This window comes from Chanos chanos, chromosome 12, assembly GCF_902362185.1.
Source record: "Chanos chanos chromosome 12, fChaCha1.1, whole genome shotgun sequence".
Taxonomy (NCBI): domain Eukaryota; kingdom Metazoa; phylum Chordata; class Actinopteri; order Gonorynchiformes; family Chanidae; genus Chanos; species Chanos chanos.
Genome location: NC_044506.1, coordinates 14,152,250 through 14,169,580, shown reverse-complemented (window position 1 = coordinate 14,169,580; position 17,331 = coordinate 14,152,250). Strand labels below are relative to the sequence as shown.

At 39.7% G+C, this 17,331-nt stretch overlaps 2 protein-coding genes across 2 annotated transcripts; both read right to left on the bottom strand.

Moving 5' to 3' along the window:
- Positions 1 to 9,361: 9,361 nt before the first annotated feature.
- twist1a (twist family bHLH transcription factor 1a) lies at positions 9,362 to 9,868 on the bottom strand. The gene has a single exon (XM_030789355.1). It carries the CDS (start codon positions 9,866 to 9,868, stop codon positions 9,362 to 9,364), a length of 507 nt encoding a protein of 168 aa, XP_030645215.1.
- Positions 9,869 to 12,185: 2,317 nt separating this feature from the next.
- On the bottom strand, positions 12,186 to 12,662 carry LOC115824758 (fer3-like protein). The gene has a single exon (XM_030788510.1). It carries the CDS (start codon positions 12,660 to 12,662, stop codon positions 12,186 to 12,188), a length of 477 nt encoding a protein of 158 aa, XP_030644370.1.
- Between the last annotated feature and the right edge of the window lie 4,669 nt (positions 12,663 to 17,331).

Genomic DNA, 17,331 nt, shown 5'->3' with positions numbered 1-17,331 from the left:
TTTCCTTTGCATGCTTTCAGTAGAGAGTGAGTAGAATATGGAGCTGTTTAAAAAACTGCTCTTACAGTGAGTGAAAAAACAGCATGTCACCATGCAGCCTAAACTATGACTCAGCTCACAGAGTTAGTGAAGGAGTGTGGTAACAGAATATAGTATATATGCATGCTCTTTCCCCTCCCCCTCCATTTTGTCTGTCCTTTTTTTTTTCTTTTGCATACTTTTACTTACAGACAAGCACACACACATGAACACTTTCACAAGCAAAAGACTCACACCTGGATGTCGACGCTCAAACAACACACACACATTCCCCCGTTTAAAAAAAAAAAAAAGGCTTTTCACCCAGCCATACCATCACAAACACACACAAGCATGAAATCAGAGTAAAGAAAAAAGAACACGCGTTTAAAAACGAAAATGAATATCAATGACATGTGTTTATATGCACATAATTGCGAGGATGTCTGCATGTCTGACTAGGATAGTGTGAGTATGACACTAGTTGAGTAAGCTTCATTAACACACCAGCACTTTGCTCCAAGGGATGGGGGTGTAGGGGGTTTGGAGGTGTCACTGGCGGCTAATTACCCCCCAGGGGGATGGAGGCCTGGATTTACCCCCCACAGTCTCCCTCCAGGAGGCCTTGACAAAGATGCATTAAACAGAGCTTTCAGTAACCCTTCACTGAATCCAGCATTTCTGCAGGGCATCATGTTGGGAGGCACTGGGATTTGTTTGTCACACCAGATTGAGAAATTTATGTGCACATAAAAGACAGGGTGTGTTTAGGCTACATATAAGAATTACTGTATACTTCTACAGGTACATTCTCACGTGTTCATTTTTGTGTGTGTATGTGTGTGTGTAGTTTTTTTTTATCTACCCACGACTGTTTGAGTAATTTATGGGTTTACTCTGGCACGTGAAAGGTGTGGAAGAGTCAGCTGGGATCCAGTTTGCATTACAAAAATTTTTAGCTTAAGAAACAAAGCTTCTTTATGTTTTTTAACTTGTGCTATAATACCTCAGTTTATTGGGAACAAGAAAGATTCCAAATGGAACGGAGATTTGTTTATTTGTAAGAAAGTGATTTTGAACCAGGACAGGAACTTATTATGGACCCCCTGATATCCTTAATGTGAAATACATTTTAACCAGTGTTTGTATTCCACTCTCTCCGGAACGAAAACACAAAATAATTGAAAAAAAAAAACTTAAGGGGAAAATCAATGGCTCTTATTTAAAGAATTCTGTTTACCAGTGCTATTAGAGGTAAACCAAGAAGCATTTTGAAAAGCGTATTGTGGGGACCTTCATAATGTTTTATGGCCTAAAATATAAAATGGAATGTCAGACTTTGAGGTCTTTCATCAACAGTGTACTTCTGTTTTACAGGGCAATGGGTCAAAATCCATTGTTGTTGTTCTGACCAAAATTTTCCCTTAAACACAGCCCATGTTCTTTATTCAGGCCTTAACATTACAAGCATTTGAGAATTGACCACAATCATTTTAATTGGTTTCGAATTTGTGAATGCAAAACCAAACAGTGGAACATGGTCACAAAGGACTGTGTTTATCAGTCTAACCTAAACCAACTACGAGATCAAGAATGTCACATTTTCCTGGCAAAATGTGTGAAAAACAGCTATATTATGTGAGGACTGGTAATTTCAGGGTCCAACTCAATTAAGCTATTTTTCCTTTAAAGTTTTTTGTGGAGGGATTTGACCTCTGATGAATTCCAAATATTCTGAGAAATAAATTAAGCTTACACGCTCACAGATATGTTTTAGCTATCTTTCCTAACCAAGAGGGTCATAGACATGGGATGGGATCATGTATCTCTGGGCAATGGCGTAGCAGCCAATCCCCCTTCAGCGTGGGGTCCTCTGTGGTCCTCACCCAGAAAAGATACACCCTCTACTCTCTCTAAATCAGGATATTAAATTAATTATATAACCATTCAAACATGTTTTCAAAAGGGGAAAAAGCAACAGCCGAAACCGCTGCCTTAAACTCTGAGGACTGCTTTTTCGCTTGACGTTTTGTTTACCCCTCAAGGGAGTCGATCTCTATTTAGGGGACAACTAGCAAACGCAAATAAACATTAGACAGTGGAGGAAAAAAAAAAAAAAAGAACTCTGCCTTTTATCACGCACCAAAGCGTGCAATGTCATTGTGTACACTTGCTCTGCATTCTGATTGCCTGTTTATTTTCATGGAAACCGTGCTTTAGCCAATGGACTCGCAGCCAGGGCCCTGTGTGATGTGCCAAAGCTGGCCGTGCTGTTTCCTGTCTGTGACCTCATTGTGTATCCCACATGGAGCAGCTGACCCTGGCGGTCCAGCTGCCTGGGTGGCACACTTCACCCATGGCACAACCAGTGCTCTGCTCCACCACTAAACACACATGCTCCTCAGGACACGTGTGACAACTGGAATCAGGGAGAGTTATTGTTGGTTTGGAGTCCAAGGTGCACGATGCTGACATATCATAGCAGGACGTTTTGGGGGATTTTTAAAGGTAAATCTGGTGTGTGGGTTCTTTGTGCACATATAAAAAGAAGTTTTTGACATCACAGTAAAATTTGACATTGAAAACTGATTGGAAGTCACAAGCATTCAATGTTTTCTCTAAAGCAATGCTATGTTAGAGGTCACAAAAGATCTCTAAAGTTTACAGAAGTGACAGAACTATCAGCTGCTGTTCTAAGAGCCTCACGGAAAGTGGATCCAGAACAGGCCCCTGAAACCTTTCAGAGAGTTAAACAAATAATTTATACCTGATTACTTGGTCAAAATAATCAAGCTGGCATGGGATGCGTAAAATGATTGCAAGATAATCTTTGCATTTCTGGAAGTGAAAATCTTATGATGGTAACTACAACATAGGAGTTAATCAGCATTTGAATGATGCTTAAATGTGGAAGACATTTGACAGCTAAATAGATTTCATTTTGACGCTGTGATGTTCAGGCTGCAATGTTCAGTGGAGATTTTGAATATAAATGATATAATAACTTTCCAAATTGATTTTAAACATCAGCAGAACATTACAACAATGCCTAAATGGAGGATATGTTTCAGTATCGTCCCTGTCTCGTTTTCCTGGAATGAACATATTTTATGGCAATAAATGTTATGGCTATGTCTTCTCAAACATGTTCGCATACATTCCTTGTGGTGACTGCAAATTGCAACCAAAATCCATGGGAAACTGTGTACAGAATAGATACAGTAACTCAGTGAACAGTGGGCCAATTTTGGCTTTCAACTATATTACACTATATCACTCTCACTGCCACAGATACCTGTCAGCATGATAGTGAGAGCAGATAATAACATAATCTGGATGAGATTAAAACAAGGATTAATGAAGTGTGCACACAGCTATCCAGATCATTTAAATATGAGTGGAATCCATTTCATAAGACAGAACGGCTTTCTTTTTTTTTTTTTGTCCTCACCACAAATGCATTGATGATATGAAAGACTAGGAGCCATGTGGTTCCATTTACAGCCTAGAAAACTGAACCGAGTAAATCAGAGATGAAAAGGCCCTCTTTCAAATGAAATCATACATTAATCCAGTCTTTCTGGCCGGACACACTGTTTCCAGTATATAAGATGATGCATAGCAGCTTTGCACTTCCTTTGTATAGAACTGTAGTTCAAAGGAAAATAAGATTCTGAAAACACTGCACAGACACTGCTCCTGCAGTAAGACACATTGTATATTTAATATATCCATTGAGTACCTCAAAATACACAAGAATTTAATATCTATAATTTTACCGATACATGACAAAGTCTGGGTACATTTAACAGATCTAAAAACAAATTCGAAATGAAAAAATCCTAACGTATTTACAGAAGTTATTGTTGTTTGTAGTTTGAGAAAGCCTAGCATGCATTCTGTAATTCATTAAATTCAAGCTAAATGTTTTGCATGAATATATTCCTAAATTTTAATCTTCATATAAATTTAGACATGTAAACTACCCCAAACAAGTTATTTAATAAAGTATTGGAGTGGAAAATATTTTTCTCACAAATAATCACAAGGAGAAAATAAATTCTGCATTATTTGTCAGAATATTTGTGTTTCCATGTTACATCTTTTAGGGTCTCGTAGGTGAGCTGTACCGACCTCTCTGCTGTGGACGATTTTCTACATGGTTTTTTTTGTTTGTTTGTTTTTTTTTTAATTCTACAAAACTGAATAAGCTTGGATCAGCAGCTGTCCTTAAATGGGCCAGTGATTACAAGACCTGTTTGAAATCCTTAAAAATGTAAATATGGACTGTATTGGAATATTTTATCTCATATTCAGGGCTTATTTCTTGCCCTTCAATAAACACATCCACCACAAAACCACAAAGTGTGTGAAACTAAAGTTAAAGTTTCAGTAAAATTCTGACAGAGTAGATGTCACAAGTTCTTTGAACTTTCAGCTTTTTTTTCTCACTGAATGGTCTGTAGAACATAAGTATATCTAATTATATATATTATAAAGCAAATTCTTCACTGGTTAATAGCAAATAAACAACTGTGTCATGGCATTTTGAATACTACCTGTTTAGAAAATGGAATTCTTTACTGAAACCTGACAGTGTTGTAAGCCAAATAATAAATACAATATTGAGTTTGGTTTTCTTTTTTTTTGCCTTGTAGAAAAGAGAAGGAGTCATGAAATGCCATGGATTTAAAACGGTCATTCCTGATGAAACGTTACCATCTGTGTTTCTTGCCTTCATTCAAAACATCTAAGCCTACAATTATAGCCTGATTTTAGGATAAATAATTTGTGACAGAGCAATGTAGAGCAGGCCACTTCATACTGAGCCTATGACATTTATAATCTAAACATCCGAAACAGTCTTGTCACCAAATATATTTATTAAGACGGAGTTTCATCGCTATATTGAATGGACAGATTGCACGATTCCGCACCTGTTAGAATCGTCTTGTTGTGCGGATGTAGCTTAGAGAGGGACAAATGATTGCTATAGCTAATTTAACAGAAAAATTTAAACGACCTTCAAAGGGCAGATTACAAAAATCATCTATGACAACCATTGTTCCACACTGATTGTATTATTACCGTTTGGGTGAATCTATGACTATGTCTTGTTTATAAATCCATTATAAAATATAGTAGAAAGTGTAGTTTTATACGTAAGTTATTGTCTAACTTGGAACGGTTCCGTCAAATTGTTTAATTATGTTTCATCCGTTTCTGAGTAATTGATTACATGAACTAAGCAAACAGATCCACTTGTTGAGAAGCTTTAAATTCATACCGTGAGAAATAGTGGTATGGACGTGCCACAAAGGCACCTGTTGGAACACCCCTCTAACATCTGTCAACCTGTCTATGCACTGTTCTCAGTGAACACGTCAATAGGACCATCAGGACCAAAACACACAAGCACAGTAAACGACTGAGACAACTTTTATGTGATTAATAGTTTGAAAATATTGATTTTCATGACAAGCTAGGCACATTTCTTATAAATGTAAGTGGTAAATGATATTAATTGCTCCTTTCAATGATGGCGTAACTGCTTTTGCCGCTGTTTTTTGTGTAGTGTGAGAATAACCTTGGCGTAGGTAGCACACGACCTCTGATAGGGGCCCATGCATTCTAAATCATGGCACACAACCCACAGGTCAAATGCCTTCAGACTGATAACACAAGTCAGCGCCGTCAACTTCAAAGCCATCGTAATGTGTGCATGTGTTTTTTTCTGCCATGCATGCTTTATAATTTGAAAGGTCGACGGTGCGAGGCACTGCCTTACAAAGGAATTTGGTCCTAATCGGCCGGCGTGAGAAGTGTTACCCGACAAGTCCACAAAGGTGACATTCTTCTTCCCCAGAACAACAGCTTCAAGTTTAAGATAACACGGACATGGTAATTTGAAGATGGGAAATCGATTCCCCGTGGTGCATCATATCGCCCTTGGGGTCAAAACTGATGGTTTTACATACACATACGTCAAATCGTTCAAGTCAACAACACGGGCCTCTCCTGTGTTTGTTAATGAAGTTTTATTATTATTATTATTTTAATTCAACAACGCCGAATGTTCAGCTCATCATGCGACTTTCCTGCACTATTCGGCATTACAAAAACTAAACATCAGTGGCCTAAATGTAATAAATAAATAAATAGCAAATGCACCAGCAGAGGGGAGAGTGTTTGCAAAAAGGTTCATTGTGTTTTGTTTTCTCGTTAACAACAGTTTTTGTATCTATGTGGTACTCTTACTACTACTGTAACAACAGGCCTCAAATCCCAATTTTTTGTCCCTGTAGGGTGGAGACATGTTAAATTTGGTCAAAAATACATATATCACACAGGATGAAAAATACATTTCGACAACAGGATTATGTAAAAAAAGAAATAAAAAAACAGAAAAAACAACAATAACAACAACAAAAACATATCTTACAGTCTGCTTAATCCATTAAAGAAATTGTACCACAAGTTCGGAGACTGGACTTTAATGTGACACAATGATGCAATAGCTTACAACCTGCTACACCCAATATTCTGACCGTGACAGGTCGTTTAAAACAGTACCACATCGAACAAAAGAAGGAGGGGAGATGAGAGTATTTACCAAATTTCTTCCTGGATAAGTGGTCTCCTTAGGAAAGACCGTTGTCTGTAAGAAAAAAAAATCTTGTGCAGTCCCCGTCAAGAACCGGAGAAGGAAGGAGGGAGAGAGAAGGAGGCCGTCCCGACTAGCAGCCTGTATCTTTGGCATGTTGATAAAAATCCGAATGTTACGAAAAAATAAATCTTTCTAGAGACTTAAGTATCACAATCAATCGATATGGCGCCCAAGACGTCTTTTTATAAACAAAACTGATGCGGATTTTTGCTGGTCTTTCTAACGCTATGCATTTGAAGGCGGGTCCCGGCTGCAACTCCACATCTGTTCCCTTCACGTGACTAAAAAGAAAAATACTAACAACATCTGGTTAAAATAAGTTTGATTCAGGTGCCTCTACACTTTCTCGTGTACCAAGACCTTTGGAAATGCAACGAGTTTATCATGTCACAGGAATATCTTACCGAAAGCTAGACACAACAGAAATGACAACAGCAAATGCAGCACAATTTTTTAGCCAAACACACGACCGTTAAGAAAGAGAAAATTAGCTAAGGAATAAATTTTGGCATTTCATTTTGATTTTTGCCACTATAGATGAAAATATTGCCTGCGTAAGGTGGGACCAATTTATTTTCGTTTACCAGTTAAAGTAATCATGCTTTGCTATGTTTAATTCAGACTAATCCTTTTGTGGTCCAAATGCATTGCCAGTCCATACCTTTTTTCCATTTTATTTTCATTTCACTTGATCAGTTGAAATCGTTCAGAATGGCTCGTGGCTCTGATCGTATAAACTAACGTTATTGCAAGGCCATTTTAACCCACTGCACCACCCCATGACCTGGCGAGCGAGCCCTCCATTTTATAGACATCTGGGAATTCCATACATGCTTCTGAACGCAATTACACACCTTCTTCAAACGGTTCCGCGCTTTGATACCTCCCAACGTTCTAAAATGCTTTCCCAGACCCGTTGTGAGCCTGTCACATCAAGTAAAATACAGCCCATCCTTTATTTCCAATTCCAGTTCTGAACACGCCATAAGCATATCCTTGTGCAAAAGCAACCTCGTTTGTTATCCTACTAAGATTTTTTTTTTCCATCAGCTTTTACTTTTTCGATCACAGACTACTTTTGAGACTGTTATGAGGACTGTAAAGAATAGTACATTCACTCTTAGCACTCTTACCTTTTCTCCTTTATATTAATAATACGATTATATAACAGCAACAACAACAACAACAACAATTATAATGATAATTAGCCTATAATAATTCGAAACTAGATTTTATGGTTAAGTGTACATTCTTTATCACTGCAGTAGCATTTCTTTTCTGGATGTGTTGCAAGCTCAATGTAACTAGAAACGTGTAGGTAGAAACCATTTTTTTATCAAGGTTAAACTAATGTTAAAAGCAAGGGAGAAACTCAGCAAGTCGGAAAAATGTTTTAAAATGCGTCAGGCATTCCTCTCCTTTTAAAGTTGCATTGAGGTTGTGGTAACGTCAAGACTATGCTCTTATGGGGATTCGAACGCATTTTTATCAAGTACACATTTAAAGTTAATTTAGTTTATTACTTGCATGTGCTTTTGTTTCGGCCTAATGCACATTTATTTAATGGAAGTGTCTTACACTTTGTTTAACCCATAGCTCTGCAAATTATGTTGATATCCGTTTAAGTTAAATTCCAGAATACTCTATAAATGAGAAAATATTAGAAAGTTGTTCGCCATCTTTTATATTTCCTGAATACACAGTGTTCGGACAGTCAGTGCTGGAAACCGGCATTTATGCCTTTTAATAATTTTCAAACCAAAAGACAGGGATTGATGTTTAGAAAATCATAGTCATGTTTTATTGCAGAAAATTTACAAATATTTACAACATGATATTTAAAATATAATGCATGTAGACACCAGATCCATTCTGCATTGTGGCAAGTATCAATAAATAAATAAATGTATTTTCAAGGACCAGACAAAAATGTTTACACAGTAATGAGCCAAGTTTCGTTCTTTGAAAAAAAAGGTAAAATAAATATGTCAGCATTCACTTCATGACTGCGTCCACATTGCTACCCTAGGAAGTGACTTGAACTGAAGTCTCTCTGTCTTCGAATGAATTGTCAAGGCAGGTCTAAATGCATGCAAATAAAAGTACATATTCCCAACATTCATCGTCAAAAAAAAGTTTCAAACACAGATCTGAATGTAATCCATGTCCACTGCCATCTCTCACTACTGTAAGTGCTCCCTAGGACTTCGTGTTTAGATTGTCTCCACAACGTTCCCTTTAAAATCCTTTTCCCGTATGTGTCCGAATCGGCCTCTATTCTCGTACAGCCACATTTGAGTTTTCGGCCTCCACCTGAGGATTGGGGAGAAAAAAATAACAATTCATTCTAGTTTGTTTTAACGACAAAATACATTATATCTTGTAGATTTATAAAATGTAGGGTAGATTTACGCCGACACAGTTCTGGAAGTATCTATGGAACACTTTATGAGTTGGTAAATGTTTTGGAACGAAAAAGTGGTGCTTTAGTAAGAGTACAGAAGATATTTTATTTGACAAACTCATTTCTGTCAAAAGAATGAGCAAGCAAAATAAAATGCATTTTTGCTGCACATTTTGGTGCACTGCATTTTTCCACTGTTGTACCAAAACTATGTTGAAACTCTATGTCTCACCTACGATGTTGCCCAACATTCTGAGTCCATGCTGACGCTGCTAGTGAGATGTTGACATGGACCACGCGCCCTCCATCCTCCACACAGAAAACGCATAGCTTAACCTTTCGTGAGCCACATAACTGCAGCTTGCCATTTTGGAGTCCAGCTCGTCGCTCTGCAGAACTTGGCAAAGGAAGTCTATGTATCGAGCTGCAAGTTTTAACGTCTGAATTTTGCTCAGTTTATCAGAGGGCAAAGTAGGGATGATTTTCCTCAGAGACGCGAACGCCTCATTAAGGGACTGCGTCCTCTGTCGCTCACGAACGTTAGCCATGACCCGTTGTGTCTGAAGGTCCTCGAAAGACTGAGGGCTGCCGTTGCTGCACTTTTTCCCTCTTTTCCCATGGGTAGGGCTATCTGAATCCTCCCCGTTTTTCCTACTCGGTCTCCTTTTCCTCCCACATCTCTTATGTTGCCTGTCGAGTTCCTCTTCGCTGTTACCAAGGCTGTCCACTGGAGACTCCGGGGAGCTCGACTCCTCCTGCATCATCTCTTCCTCAAACATCACCCTTTAGTGAATAGAGGATTCAAGTGTCGCACTAAGTCTGACACAGTTCAAGTACCAAAAGTAGTGGTTTATATTCCCCTCTCAAGAGTTTGGCCGTTACACTCTCACGCTGGCCCCGTGCGCCACGGAGGTGTTTCTCAACTTGAACGAAACTTAAGGAGCTCTTATAGCCTCGAAGGCGCAAAGTATTTGGGAAGAATTCTGATTGGATAAGAATGCGCGCGACGTAAACTAAGGGGTGGGAGAGGCTAAGCAACCATCAGAAAAGTCCCCCTTACAGAAGAATCAATTCTTTCAGTCGTTTTCCCTCAGAGCAAGAACATAAACACAATCAAAACAAAACATTACAGCTTTGATGAGTTTACGCGACTTTCGCTTGGCATGGAGAAAGATGATGTCTAAGACGGCATTTAGAGAGCTATTAAAAGTATGTCCACAGACGCTGGGGAAAAATGATGTAGCCGTTACTTAAAGAGAGATCCTGCAGGCTTAACCATACATCAAATATATTTTACGCAATGGTGATGCGTAAAATACCTTTTGTTTAGGATACAGGCAAATAGATGTAGAGTATGGTGAATTTGTGATGCAAACACGTTGAAAATAAAAGCTCCTGGAAACAGAGCATACTGTCCATTGAGAGGGCTATGACAGTCTTTGATTTCGGGACTTTGAGGAGGAGTGGGCTGATGCGCGCGCGCTCTGACGGCTGCCTCACAGCAATCTCATTTAACTCCTGGTGCACATTGGGCTCTTGTTTTTTCTATACAGGTGTGACACATTGTGGAGTGTACAGTCCAAGTCTAACTAGGTACAGTCAGAGAGCAGTAATCACATAACATTGCACAGGTTCATAGCCCGAAACTTTCTTTTTTAATACAGGGCTTTAGAATCGATCTATAAATAGATCAATTAACACATAAAGACAGAGCTGCTACCTTGACTCAATTACCAAGATGGTGGGTGGTTAAATCAATCAACTGCACATTGTTAGAGAGATGAGAAATGAGATTTGGATTCTTTCTTTTTTTGCTATTTTCAGAGAATTTCACAAGAATTTCGTCGGAGTTCTTATGAGTGTCGACTCTAAAGGATTCCGCCGAGGAAGAAGATTCGGGTTTCACACTGCTTGGTTTTAGACTGATTCACATACACAGCGGGTCGTCTGAAGCAGAAGACGCACAAACTGAGCGGCCAAAACGCAAGACAAACATAGAGAGTGCAGCCTCCAAAGAAAACACGTAGTATGCATACAATATTCTCGTTTGCCCTTTAAAAGCGGGTTGTCTATAAACAATATCTGTTCCTGTTAGCTCTATGCTACCACAAATTGTATATCGGAGAGCTAGTATTACTGTATACTCCAGAACACCAGGGAGTGCCGAATGCGGCTTTTACAGGAACAGACCAATCCATTTCTGTACCTAAATAAATCTGATGCTATTAGCACGAAATCATGCCATTTCGGTGGACACATCGTAATGCCAGAACAGTAACTTCTCGGTGCTGCCCAGCTTTATGCGTTCTCCCCAACATCAGAAAACGCCGTTCTTACGCTCCTCGACAAAATGCCGCAGGGGGGCGCACTATCCTGTAGACTTCAAGCGGATTGATAGTTCAATACCTGCAGATATCATGAGGCATATCAAAGACGATTTTCCACATCTGTGTTTCAGTGGGCGAAAAATAGGTTTAGATGAAAGATTCCTCTAAGCTCCAATTTAATATCTTGTTATTGTAACCTATTTCTTTCTTGCTCATTCAAACTTAGAGCTACTCCATTTTAACGACCAGGTCATGTCATTAATATCTTCCAGAATGACCTCATGAACTCCACATCTACGTTTCGTATAGCCGGTGCTGAGCCGCTCCTACCTGCCAGGTTCTTCTCCATGGTCCTGAAATCAATCACACACACCGGAGCACTAAGACTCCTCAGTGAAGCGAACACCTGTGCTATCTGATGAAAAGTTAAAGCCGGCGCATGACACCCTTTTCTAATGTCTAGACACTGGTTAGGATATTTCTGTCGTATATTAGTTGAGTAGCAATGCACTTTTTAATTTGATGGGGCGCAGCTAATGAACTATGAACCAAATTCGGCTTTAGTAAAGATGAACTGGTACTGTGTGATTGTCTAACGACAAGCAACAACAACAACAACAATATTATTCTTATTATTATTATTAATTCATACAGAAATGTTCTAATATTGGCAACACATCTTATTCAGAAAGAAGTCCCCACACAGATCTCTCGGTTTCTATGAAACAATATTCAATTCCGGTGGCACTATCAAAGTAAACCACCCCAACTATTCTTTCAACAATTCTGTCATGAAAGAGATATAAACGATTGCAAGGCGCAGTGTTTCGATCCTTGACAACCTTTTCTCATATGCAAAAGTTGGAACTTTTTTCCGTAATTCGTCAAACGCTTCGTTGAGGCTGAACATCCTTTTGCGCTCCCTAATGTTTGCAGCCTGACGCTGGACAGTGGTAATGACTCGTTTCCTTTTCGATCGTCCACCCTGGGCGGCCACACTATATGTCGTTTTGACCGTTGCGGCTGGTAGTGTGCCATAGTCAACAGGGCTAATACCTTCTCCGACGACATCATGGATAGAAGAGATGTCGTAGTATGGGCCTTCATAGTCCACCCTCTGATAACAGTTTGTCGTACCTTGACCATATATAGGTCCTAGTACTGTTTTATGTGTCATTTCCATAAGATCTGTATCACTTACGGTGTCAAAAATCGTGGAGTCAAGCAGCGGTCTTTGATTATCCATGTCGTTCAACCACCCTGACAAGAGAACGCTGGTGTGTTCCACTTGACGATTCCTCTCATTAGAAAAGCAAAAGATGGGTCATTGCAAGTGTACCCTGATTTATATTATGAGATGAGAGGATTAGAACTTGTCTTTGAAAAGCTGAACATCACATTGCTTTTTAGCCTAACCAGAGATGACGACAATCACTTCAGGTCGCGTGGAGTCCAACGAGGCCGTAACTCAGTGGCTAAAGAAATCCTGTCAAAGCGATGAGGTTAGTTCCTTTTTGGCATGAGTCCACAGGCCCAGTCCTGCTGTTTTAATATGTCCGTTAATTCGACTTGGAGTGTGACCGCTTTCATGTCTTTAGGTGTAGATCAAATCCATTTAAAAACTGAATATAAACTCAGTTGAGGGGAAGAAGTCTATGAGTTCTGTAGTGCTGGTTCTAGTGTTTGATCTCAGGAGTGTTCACCCGGTCTTTAATGATGTTCTGAAGAGGAGAGGTTCTTGACAAAGGGTCACCCAGTCGTGTTTGTTCGGTATCCTGGTGCACTGGAGGCTAAGTAATGAGACTTCTATTACTTAAACGGGGCCAGTGTCGGAGACCAAATACAGCATTCCATAACAGTCACTATACTTGAGTTGCCTTTCTTTTGCAAATCAGAGCAAATAGTGCACTGTTCCCATGGAAGCGACAAAATTTCCACCGGTGTCTTTAAAGAGAACTGAAATACATTGTGTTGCGTCACAGTAATTAAATACGATTTTCCTCATTAGATCGTTTTATCAGAAATCGAGGTTTAAGAGAAACAGCTCTGCAGTTTTGCTATTTGTTTTTTTTTTCTGGTTAGTTCTTACAGTCACAGCTGCACACCTTCAATGTCCAAAGTGGTAAGAGAATTATGTCCTTTTCTGTGCATATTTCTGGTCTAATGGTGTATGGACATTAGACTGCTGTTTCGTGACTATTTCTTTTGTCATTTACTTATCTATAGTAGTTGATATAGTTGTGGTTGTAGTAGTTGAAATATAGCAGTAACTTGAGTAGATGTTCCATGTATGGCATTTAATTTAAAGGTCCTATAGACTTACAAGTTCATGACTAAGCATAATACGCTCAAAAGCCCATGGCTTACTGATGAAGAGGGTAGCACATTAATGCATAAGTAGGTCATTCAGACTAAGTCTTTGTGAGCAAGCTAATAGTTTAATATTATGTCTGCTCTATAGATTGGAGCCAATAAACTATGGTCCTAGTAAGGAGGTTAAGCTGCTCTCTCCCTCAGAGTGGAGTTTCCTGTGTGGCTGATTGCGTGCACGGTGCGTCCAGGATCTTAGTGAGGCCCTGGGCATCGTGAGTGTGTGCTGATTTATATGGGGAACAAAACATACTCGGCTTCTGCAAGGTCTTAGCGTTCTGCTTTATGGATATAACGGGTTTAGTCTGGGTTGGGGAGTAATATTTTGGAGATGAATGTTACTTGACCAACTGTTCCTGATGTAGGACCCACAATTATCTTACCATGTGATCTTAAACTTTCAGGAGAGGATAATAAACATGGTGTGTAAACACTGAGATAGTTTTCACTTCTGTTTTGTAGATGTTGACTCCATAAGCAATTGACAGAGGCTTCAGCCTTTAGTTTGACTGATTTGTAGACATCTGCGCAATGTTACCTGTTTATACAAAGAAGCCAGAATTTACTGTCTTTGGTGTAGATCACAGGCACTGTATCTGCAGTTGGTGTACAGTGATCCAATGCTGAAGGTAAAGCGTCTCTTTAATCTGAGAACTCTGGTGTCTCACTTTCTTTGGCTTTACTCTGTTTTCCTGGCAGAAGGATAAACATGATGTGCACATTCCTGCTGTTACCATGGATACTGAGAAAGCACAGCTGGACGTGGAGAATATGAGGTAATCCAGAGCCCTGGGGGTTGCTGGGTAAATATTGATTTTAAATAAGAAATAAAACGGGGGGCGGGGGCAAAGAAGCAATGATAATACTGGTTCATACACAATAAGCATTTATAACTTCCGACCTCAGCCTTGAGTTAATGCCCTTGGTGTCAGAGAGCACTGTATATCTGACTTTAGAAATAAGAAATGCTATTTTCACCACTGATTCATGTTATCAGTGAGGTGTCCCTTCACTCCTTTAACATTATTGTTTTGCATTCAGGTCACTAACATATGAAAAGTTTAAAAACATCTGATGCAAAATCACTGTTGGTTGCTATTTAGGACACAGAAAACTGCTCATGCTGTAGTTGCCACATAACTATTAACTATCAGAGAATAGAAGGAAAGGGGGAGAAAAAAAGTACTTTTCTCAGAGGAGGGTGTTGTCTCACAAGGGATCAAATTCAAATCACGCATCACGGAAACACGTAAAAAACACTTTAGAGTTATTAAACTGCTGGAGCCACACTGGAGAAGGCGGGGTGTACTCTGAGAAGTCAGGCCTGGCCAGAGTCAACGCTTTGGCCTGAGGGTTTTGGAAGTGTTCCTCAGATAAGGCTGGCCGCTCTGTAGTAATATAACCATCCGTTTCCTCAATCATCCCCCTTTTTCCTCCCTCACTCCCTCCTTTTCAGTCGGGGATAATTTCCTCTCACTTTGTTGTGAGAGATTTCTGGATAAACTTTTTCAAAAAAGGGCTCATTACTCGACTCAGTAGAATACAAAACAAACACGCACATAATTGTGGCTGAGGAAAAAGATAATCGAAGAAATGTAGCTGAAAGTGGCGTTAAATTATGTCTCAGAGCTTAGAAGGTGAAGGTAACTGAAGCAAGACACAGAGATATCCCTGAGAACAGACCGAGCTGAAGTGTGAATGAACACTTGCGTGACCTTTTGGTTTACAAAGACTCTCCCAATACAAACATTCAGCACAAAAACTCTACTCACAAACAACAGAGGCAGCGTAAGGACTTAAGTACATTAACGATAATTTCATTTTTGCTTAATATCCTTTTACAATTTACCATGAAGAGGTGTTATTTGTGGTATTTACCTAATGCAGGTCAGTTATACTGGCATAATTCTGTTTCTCACACGTAACTGACAAAGAATGAAGACCAATATATGCACATATGATATTTGCGTATACCAATGGAACATAATCTTAAAGAAGAATGCTGAGCTACAATCTCCGTTGCACAGTATGGCTATATATTCTTGCACTGCTGCAAATATAGATATCTCAGATCCAATGTAAACCTTTTAGTCTTGTGCTGTTTTACTGTTTGTGCTTCTCTACAACCACTTCCTCTGGGTTTTATCCAGTGCACAGCCGGTAGCTTTCGCCCCGGAATGACAATAAATCTGAAATAAAATATCTCTCCCTCCCTTTCACCGTGTCCCTCTCTTTTCCCAGCCTCCCTCTGTCTGCTTCACTCCCTCATTTCTCTACCTATCTCCAACCCCTCCATCACCCCCAGACCTGTTTCCCCACAGTCAGCTCCTGTTTAAAGCCCTTGGCTTGTAGTGACGCTATCAAACTTTTATACTTTTCTTTTGCTTTTTTTTTTCTCAGTAAAAGATGAGACTGTGCGACACCCCCCCACCCCCCCCCCCAGCCCCCACCTAGACACACACACACACATATATACTCCCTCTCTCTCTCTCTCTTCTCTCTCTCTCTCTCTTCTCTCTCTCTCTCTCTCTCTCTCTCTCTCTCACACACACACACACAAACTTACATACACACTCTTTTAGATAATTTAGAGCCTCGACCTCTGGTCGTAGTAATTACTTCAGTGTTGTGTGTGTGTGTGTGTGTGTGTGTGTGTATGTGTCAGACACTCCAGAGAAAAGCAGACATCATATCTGAGTTAGATAGGAACTGTGCGATGAGACATTGTTTGGCAGAGGCTCAGGCGCGCGATGGGTGGGGTGTGTGTGTGGGTGTGTGTGTGTGTGGGTGTGTGTGTGTGTGTGTGTGTGTGTACTGAGGGGGGGGGGGGGGTGAAGGCAGTTAGATAGTAAGGATCTTCATCTTAATCTTAGTCAGTATGGTGTAAATTTCTGAACTAGGTCATAACACAAACCTCTTTTTTATTAACACACACTAATGTAAATACAAAAAAGTTCAATTTTTAGCCTTCAGTTTTATCAAATTAAAGACCATATGAACCATATGAACCATTCCAAAAAAAGACCAACAGTAATGAAAACTACTGTCCTGTGGTGTTTGAAGACTGAAAACGTTGGAGTAAACTTGGAGCAGAACCAATATATTTCATATAGAGCTAGCTTAGACCCCTGCCTTACAGATAAAACCACCCCCGGATCCATAATCCTTTTCTCTGCAAACGCTGAGTTTCCTGAGCTACGCCTGTGTGGTTTGGAATGGGGTGGGCCCCCATCCTGTCCTGTCCCCCTGGGCAAATGGATGATGTTCTTAAGGACTGTTCTTAAAAAACAACGACATGCTTTTTCAATATTTGACATTATAAGACAACTAACTGTTAGTTGTATGAAGAGATAGTGTTTTGGCAAACGTCTGCTGATTTCAAGCTGTGATATCTACACATTGGTAATTTTGTTCTTTGCCTGGCCCTCAGGGTATGAATATGTGATTTGCTGTCACCCCGGTCCTATAGGGAAAGCTCTATAAAATGAGCCATGTCCTTACGGGATGATCCGTTTTAGGATTTGTTTGTTACACATTGCTCTGCA

Bases quoted from the DNA above. Each gene is read 5' to 3' on its own strand.
- LOC115824758 (XM_030788510.1), bottom strand. From the start codon at position 12,662: ATGGATAATCAAAGACCGCTGCTTGACTCCACGATTTTTGACACCGTA.
- twist1a (XM_030789355.1), bottom strand. From the start codon at position 9,868: ATGTTTGAGGAAGAGATGATGCAGGAGGAGTCGAGCTCCCCGGAGTCT.